Consider the following 7,798-nt stretch of genomic DNA (forward strand, 5'->3'; position numbering starts at 1 on the left):
AGTGGCACTGTTTTTGTTTGTAAAGTAAATCAAGAAATAAAAAGTTAGCTAAAATTAAGGCAATTAATTTTCAACATTCAAAGCAATAGATCTAAGCTGTAGATGATGCTGCCTATTTTCATGATCAGGAAGATCAACATAAAAGTTCTACAACTATTTTTTACAGGTCTCAAGAAAAGGAATATGCCATTACAGGAAAGGAAAAGAAAATACCGTTAATGTAGGGGGACTTTGGGAAAAGCAGAAGGCAGGGATGTAAACATGAGGCTGTGTTGAGTAAATCTTAGCAGAATAAGACTATTAACTAGGTATCATTTCCATCCACATATTTAACAAATATTTATTAAATATGTACTGTGTGTCAAGTGGTGTTATAGGCATTGAAGAGATAGCAGTGAACAAAACAACATCCTTGCTTCAAAGGTACTTCGTTTTAGTTGGGGAGACAGATGATAAATAAGATATATTAGTAAACAAATTCTCTCATATAGAAACTATTAGAGGGCCAGCCCCGTGGCTTAGCAGTTAAGTGTGCGCGCTCCGCTATTGGCGGCCCGGGTTCAGATCCCTGGCGCACACTGACGCACCGCTTCTCCGGCCATGCTGAGGCCGCGTCCCACATACAGCAACTAGAAGGATGTGCAACTATGACATACAACTATCTACTGGGGCTTTGGGGAAAAAACAGAGGATTGGCAGTAGATGTTAGCTCAGAGCCAGTCTTCCTCAGCAAAAAGAGGAGGATTGGCATGGATGTTAGCTCAGGGCTGATCTTCCTCACAAAAAAAAAACCTATTAGAAAATGACATATACTATAGAGAAAAAATTAAAGCAGGGAATGGAGATAATAAATAGCAGGTAGGGGTTTGCAATATTAAGAAGAGTCTTTGGGGCTAGCCCAGTGGTATAGCGGTTAAGTTCACACGTTCTGCTTCAGTGGCCCTGGGTTCACTGGTTCAGATCTTGGGCATGGACCTACTCATTGCTCCTCAAGCCATACTGAGGCGGCATCCCATATAGAAGAGCTACAACTCTACAACTATGCTACACAACTATGTACTGGGGCTTTGGGGAGAAAAAAGAAAAAAAGAGGAAGATTGGCGACAGATGTTAGCACACAGCTAATCTTCCTCAAAAAAAAGAGTCTTCCATGAAGGCCTATTTGCGAAGGTAACATTTGAGCATAGATTTGAAGGATTTAAGGGAACAAGTCATGTGGATAGCTAAGGGAAGAATGTTCTAGACATGAAGAATAGCAAGTGCAAAGCCCCTGAGGCTGGAGTGAGCCTGGCATCTGTAGAAAACAGACTGTACACAGCAGTGGCAGGCACAGGGTTAGGAAACCATTGTAGCAATCAAGGTGAAAGATGATGATGAGTGGGACCAGGGATGAGGCAGGGATGACTCCTTGAGTTTTGGCCTAATCAACTAGAGTGAGAAGAGCTGCCATTAACTGAGATGGAGAAGACCACAGGAGGGAATAGGTTTGGAGGGGCAGGTGAGGAGTTTGATTTTGGATGAGTCTGAGCTATTTATCTGACACCCACGTGGAACTGAGTAAGCCCTTGGACATGTGAGGCGAGAGTTCAGGAGAGAGGTCAGAAGTATCAGTGGAAGGGTGGGAGCCATCAATGTACGGATGGTATTTAAAATTTTGACATCAGATGAAATCACCAAGGGAGCTAATTAGATGGAGCAGTGCTCTAAGCATTGAGCCTCGAGGGCACCGCAGTGTTAAGAAGTTAGAAAGAGGAGGAAGAGTTGGCAGAAGAGACTAGGAAAGAGCAGTGGGTAAGGCAGGGAGAGTAGACCCTGTCGTCCTTGAGGTCAGAGAATAGGCGGGAGGACCGCCCCAGATACACCTGCAAAGGGCATGGGATGCAGATGAGAATTGACCATTGGATTTAGCAACATAGAGGTCATCGGTGACCAAGACAAAAGCATCCAAAAGGCTGTATCTTACTTATTCTGAATACTATTAATCTTGTTCAAGTCTGTAAAACAAATAGCTGTAACTTACTTGATTGTAATATTTTTCTAGTTTTCGGCCTGCTCCATTCTTTGTTTTAGATGAAGTGGATGCAGCCCTGGACAATACTAACATTGGCAAAGTAAGTTTCTTTATGTGTTTAATTTCCCGTAGAATGTCTGCAATTCAAGGATCATGTTGTGGTCAGAAAGCAGTTTACCCTGAACAAACACAGTTTGTTTGATAATTGCTGAATAAAAATCAAATCTAAGGGGGCCGGCCCGGTGGCACAATCGGTTAAGGGCGCGCGCTCCACTGCCGCGGCCCGGGATTCGCCGGTTCGGATCCCGGGCGCGCGCTGACGCACCGCTTGGCAAGCCATGCTGTGGCGGCATCCTATATAAAGTGGAGGAAGATGGGCACGTATGTTAGCCCAGGGCCAGCCTTCCTCAGCAAAAAAAGAGGAGGATTGGCAGATTTTAGCACAGGGCTGACCTTCCTCACAATAAATAAATAAAAAATAAATAAATAAATATCAAATCTAAGTTAAATGACTAAAAACAAGATGATTCAGGGTAGTAATTTTCATTCAGGGTTTTGGGGACCCTACCTGAGTTGTTGGGGAATCAATACAGGGAGTCAAGTGAGGATCGCTGTACCTGATCCACAGCATTGCTACTGGGTAACCTGCTTCTCCCCAAATCTAGGTATTGAGACCTAAAGAGTCTCCAGTGCTAGGCCCCGTGGCAAAAAGGACCACATTAGTTGTTTAACAAGTCCCAAACTAACAGCTCTAAATAAAATTTGAAAGGAGTTAAAGTCCAAAAGTCTGCCCCCACATTTCATTTATTAAAATTTATCCAGTCAGTTACTGCACTGGTACATGGTTCTGTTTTCAGTATTTGAGACAATGAGGGAACTAAGGAAACGGTTTAACTCTTGAGAGTTCCATTTAAAGTCAGCCTTAGAGATAAATGCATAGATATACAAAGATACCTGAAAGAGACAGGCTCTCAGGCCACACATTTTGACTGGAAATTTTTGACATGAGAATGGGGTCAGCTATGGAGGCATGACCAAAGGACGGAGGCAAAGACTGGCAGTGCCCATCACTGCCCAGGGGTGGGATAGCTCCTCCCTGCAGATTCCTGGTGTCATGGTCCTACTGCCAGAGACTTCCATTGGAGATGGATGAATTAGACTCGGGCTTCTGATTCTAGGCACATCCGTTTTCCAGAAATGACTGGGCTTTGCATTTACAGCTGCTTACAAGGAGGCTGCTCTGGTCATGATGACAGAAATATTTCTCATTATTAATTTGTAAATTGGCATTCTGGTTTATACCTTAGTCTTGTGAGCTTGGTTAATGAGTCCACCCCTGAGAGATGTAGTCACTCTTGGGGTGCCACCCTGGCAGGTTCTGAGTCTCTGGAGCTGACCTCCCTGATTTCTTACTCTGTTGAGTCTCACGTTAAATGCCTTGGAATCAGGGGACTTTCAGGAGCTGCACCCTGAGGTACCTTCTTTTGGCATGAATGTCATCTTTCAGCATTTCCCAAATTGTATTCATCTAACCCAAATCTCTCTAGGACCCTGCTTGTTGAACATATCACAGTGTTCAAAATTTAATAGCACATCAACTCCACACCCACAAAATTTAAAAACAAAACAAATCCCTAGTCCCCTGAACCTTGTAGAGGACAGGCAAGAGCCACATTCTGTGACCTTCCAGAGACTTTCGGGTAAGTGGAGGAAGGAGAAGAAAACATAGGAACAACAGAAAAGCTTGATTTGCCTCTCTGGAATGCCAGCCAGTATGTTATCAGCTAACTGGACTCCATGGCCTAACTCATTTTGGAGAAATCTCCCCTTAGGAGGTTAATTTTGGCACTTTGTGTCCCATATTCTGTGTGTGTGTTGCAGGGGGAGGGATCTATCTTTGTGGAATGCCTGTTTTCTCGGTGGCATTTAAGGTATCCATATGTTGTAGAAAAATTTAGATGTTTGTATTAGTGGCATCTCTAGGTATTAGGTCTTACTTAAGACTCTTCTCTATTGGCATCCATCCTATGTATTAAAACCTCTTCATTTCCAGTTTCCCTTTGACATTTACGTTCCTGGCACTCCATTGCTGAATTAAGTATAAGCAGTTATATAGTATGAGCAACCATGAAGTAGCTTCCACTCCCTCTTTTGATCAGGGTGCCCAACATTTATCATAGATAACTCTCCAAGCAAAATACATGCCTTATATCTTGGCATTCTTTCTCCTCTTCCATTCCTATTAATATCTCAAGACCCTTTTTAGTCCTGTATCGTAGTGGGCACCGTTGCCTCTAATGCTGGAATTCCTTCTGTGAATTCAGCCTCTTAGCCAAAGGCAGCTTTCCCCTCTCTTATCATTCACCTCAGCAGTGCCTCATTTCTCAACTGAAGCTGCCATTTCTGCTTCCAAAGCTTGTGTCCTTAGTATCTTAGGTGCAATCAGGACCAGTACACATGGAGGAGACCCACTGTAGGCCTGCAGAGAGATCTGGGGAGTTGGCAAGTATCTTGTTAAACTGTGCTTTGAGTCTACATTCTCTGTTGCTCTCCAAGTTCTGAGTAGAGCTTGTTCATCAAGACCCATTCCTATCCAGTCTATTTTGTTCTTGTTCTCATTCCTTGGAATTGAGCTTCCTGAAGGAGCCATTGAGTTCCCCTCTAACCAAATGACTTGATTATGGATTATGAATATATGTAATTGCCATATTTTTCCCATCTTCTGGCTATGACTTGGCAGAATAGAAAGTTGGAAGTTTAAATACCAGTCCTTCCTCACCCTCAAAAAATATCTGAGTATTAGTTTTTATCTTGTTATAAAGGTTGATTGCATATTCACAATAGTATCTTAAGTTAAAGCTTTATTCTTAAAAATAGTCTTAAAGTTTTAGGTCATAGACTTAATGAGGTTTGTATTTTTTTTTTACTAACCTCTTATTTTAAGATCTGAGCTATTTCCATTTCTGCAGTTGTAGTGGATTTGGTGAATTACCAGAAAGGCAAGTAAGTGCCTTGTCACCTAAAATGGACAGATTCAGAGACGCAGAATCACTGTCCCCAGAGCCCAGAAACAAGGCCTTTCTTTGTGGTGAAATGTGTGCTTTTTCTCTCTTTCCAGGTATCAAGTTACATCAAAGAGCAGACTCAAGAACAGTTTCAGATGATAGTCATTTCCCTAAAAGAGGAGTTCTATTCCAAAGCTGATGCGCTGATAGGCATCTATCCAGAGGTAAAGACCAGGGGAGGAGAGAGGACTAAAAGCAGCGTCTAGTGCCCTGACGGTACATGACAGTTCCAGGTGGTCTGTAGATGCTGTTTCATTTCTGCAGTGGATAAACATAGGCTTAAAGGATTTTTTAATCAAATAATATTTAAAAGTAACTACTCAAAATATTTTTCTATGGCAGTATATTTTAAGTGAAAAAGCAAATCTAAAATTGCATAACAGTAAGTATGATAGTTTTGTTTGTGTAAAATAGTATACATTAACTGACACAGTGTTAACTGTTACTACTGCATTTCCTATTTCTGTAATGTTTGTTTTAGGCAGAAACAAATGCACTGGGGAAGAACTAACAAGGACCATATATCTTCCAAAAGCTCCAGAGGAAAACCACATTGACTAGAGTTCCAAGTTGTATAGTAACTTTTAGAATTTGAACACACCCTTCTTAAGCTGTTCAACTTACCTGAGCTAATGGACTAGAGCAACTAAGTCAAATCATTCAGTTTTTGGACAGTTAGGTTTTACTTCCTGAGTTTTCCTTTAAGCTAAGATAAACATTAATTTCCCTTCCTGTGCCTAGAGAATGTTAGGGAACCACTGGAATATGCTGCAGGAGAGAAATGGAAATTCTTATACCAGTGTAGAGGAGGGAAAAAAGTCTTTTCCCTCTACCCATCTTAGGTTCTCTGGCTGGGGCACTGTAAATCAGACTAGCAAAAGACAAATTAACAAGAGAAGAACAGTTTATTAACACCTGCATCATGCATGTACACACGGGCGCACCCAGCAATGAGGAACCCAAAGGGGTGGCTAAAACATGGGCTTATATACCATATTAGGGTAAAATAAGAAAAAGGGGTTTGGGGCTTCTCGGGGGAGGCAAGTGATGGGAAGTGACCAGGAAGAGTTTGATAAGCAAGGGTTGTTTCCTCGGGTTTGCTGTGCAGATTCAAGTAGGTGCCTTCTCCACTGATGAGGGTTAAGAGTGGAGAGAGCGTCATCTTTTACATAAATATAAATTTCCTTTACAAAAGGAAAACTTGTGCCCAGTTTTTAGAGCTTTTCCTGCTGCTTTTCCTGTTAGCTCAAAACAGTCCATATGCCAAAGAGGCGTATTTTGGGATGGCATGTGCTGGTACCCTTTACCAGATAATACAAAATAAATAAAGCTGATGTAGATGGCTATAAAGAGGTTCCTTTTTAAATGCAAATCCAGACTTACAGCCCTTATTTTCATTTACTAACACTTTTTCCCTAAGTAGAGCAACTGACCTAACTGTCTTCTCTCCATTTCAGCAAGATGAATGCATGTTCAGCCGTGTTTTGACCCTTGATCTTTCTCAGTATCCAGACACTGAAGGCCAAGAAAGCAGCAAGAGACAGCAAGAGTCCCATTAGGACCTCAAGTGCCCTTGAACAAGTGCCAGCTATACGAGCAACCAGGACAGTCATCTAGTGTCAGGTTAATCATCATTTAATTCTCACTCTATGTTCAAATAGCTCTTGAATAGCAAACCCCTGGAGCAAGACAGCCCGTGTGCCTTTACAGCCTAATTGTTCACAGCCAAAGAGGCTGCAGCTCACTTCCGTTGAAGGGTGTTCAGACCCTATTCCAGTAGGTAGTTTCCTGTGAGAGTTAGCTTTGAATGAGTTTTTATTAAAAAAAAAACGGGTACGATTTTGTACCATAGTTTTAACTTCCATTTTGAAAGCCAGTCAGAAAAATGTTGAATTCTACATCTTCACTCTGATCTTCCGGGTACTTTTAAGTAATCTTTAAGAGAAACTCTTGGTTTCTAAACATACTAGTTATAGGGTATTGAACCTGGGTTTTATGGGAGATTATTTTAGAGGAACTAATGTCAATATTGGAAGTATCAATAAAAAATAAATATTCTAATTTCAGATGTCTCCAATCTACACTTTAAGAAACACAAAAACTTTTAAGGTGAAATTGAATTATGTCTGCTTCAATGTAATCTAAATTTTTCTAAATGTAATTTCTGTTAAGAAGGAAATATTGAAGAACACAGGCTTTCCCAAGTAACAAGTGACTTCTCCACTTAAATACACTGTTATGGGTAGGAAAGAAAGTTGACACATTTTCAATAGTACTTCATATCCATTTCAGAATGGAATGAAAAAATTCTAAGGTGCTGGTGGTCTTGTATTTAAGACAGCTTTGGGCCCAAGTGCTAACCAAGGAGCAGCCTCCTGAAGTAACGGAATTGCTCTTGAACAACACTTATCGTTTCCTGTAAACAAAATGCACTCTAAGAAAAAGACTATCACAAAAGCTTTGTTTCCTGCCCTCCCCCAGCTAATCTCTATGAACTGTGGACAGCAGAAGCCACTATATTTGTCCTTTGTTCCTTTTTTTAGTCTTGGCAATACCATCTAAATCACCAAATTCCTCTGCCTTGAAAGACATCAACTTAATATTGAAATGTCCCTTTAGTGCCACATGAGCTCAGTGTAGACCCTTATCTCTGCCTGGGCTGTTCCCCCTCTCATAACACGGACTCATACATTGTCAGTGATCCTTCACAGTACAGTCAGTT

At 41.3% G+C, this 7,798-nt stretch overlaps 1 protein-coding gene across 1 annotated transcript in view; it reads left to right on the forward strand.

Moving 5' to 3' along the window:
• The window catches only part of SMC1B (structural maintenance of chromosomes 1B), a 74,834-nt gene extending 67,729 nt beyond the window's left edge, over window positions 1-7,105 (forward strand). Inside the window, exons 23-25 of the mRNA XM_004437978.3 lie at window positions 2,042-2,111; window positions 5,130-5,240; window positions 6,534-7,105. Coding sequence (XP_004438035.2) covers window positions 2,042-2,111; window positions 5,130-5,240; window positions 6,534-6,635 — 283 coding nt within the window. The 3' untranslated portion in view covers window positions 6,636-7,105. The remainder of the gene's footprint in view (window positions 1-2,041; window positions 2,112-5,129; window positions 5,241-6,533) is intronic.
• Window positions 7,106-7,798: the final 693 nt, after the last annotated feature.

The sequence above is a fragment of the Ceratotherium simum genome, chromosome 25 (genome assembly GCF_057802395.1).
Source record: "Ceratotherium simum simum isolate JZ-2026a chromosome 25, ASM5780239v1, whole genome shotgun sequence".
Lineage (NCBI taxonomy): Eukaryota > Metazoa > Chordata > Mammalia > Perissodactyla > Rhinocerotidae > Ceratotherium > Ceratotherium simum.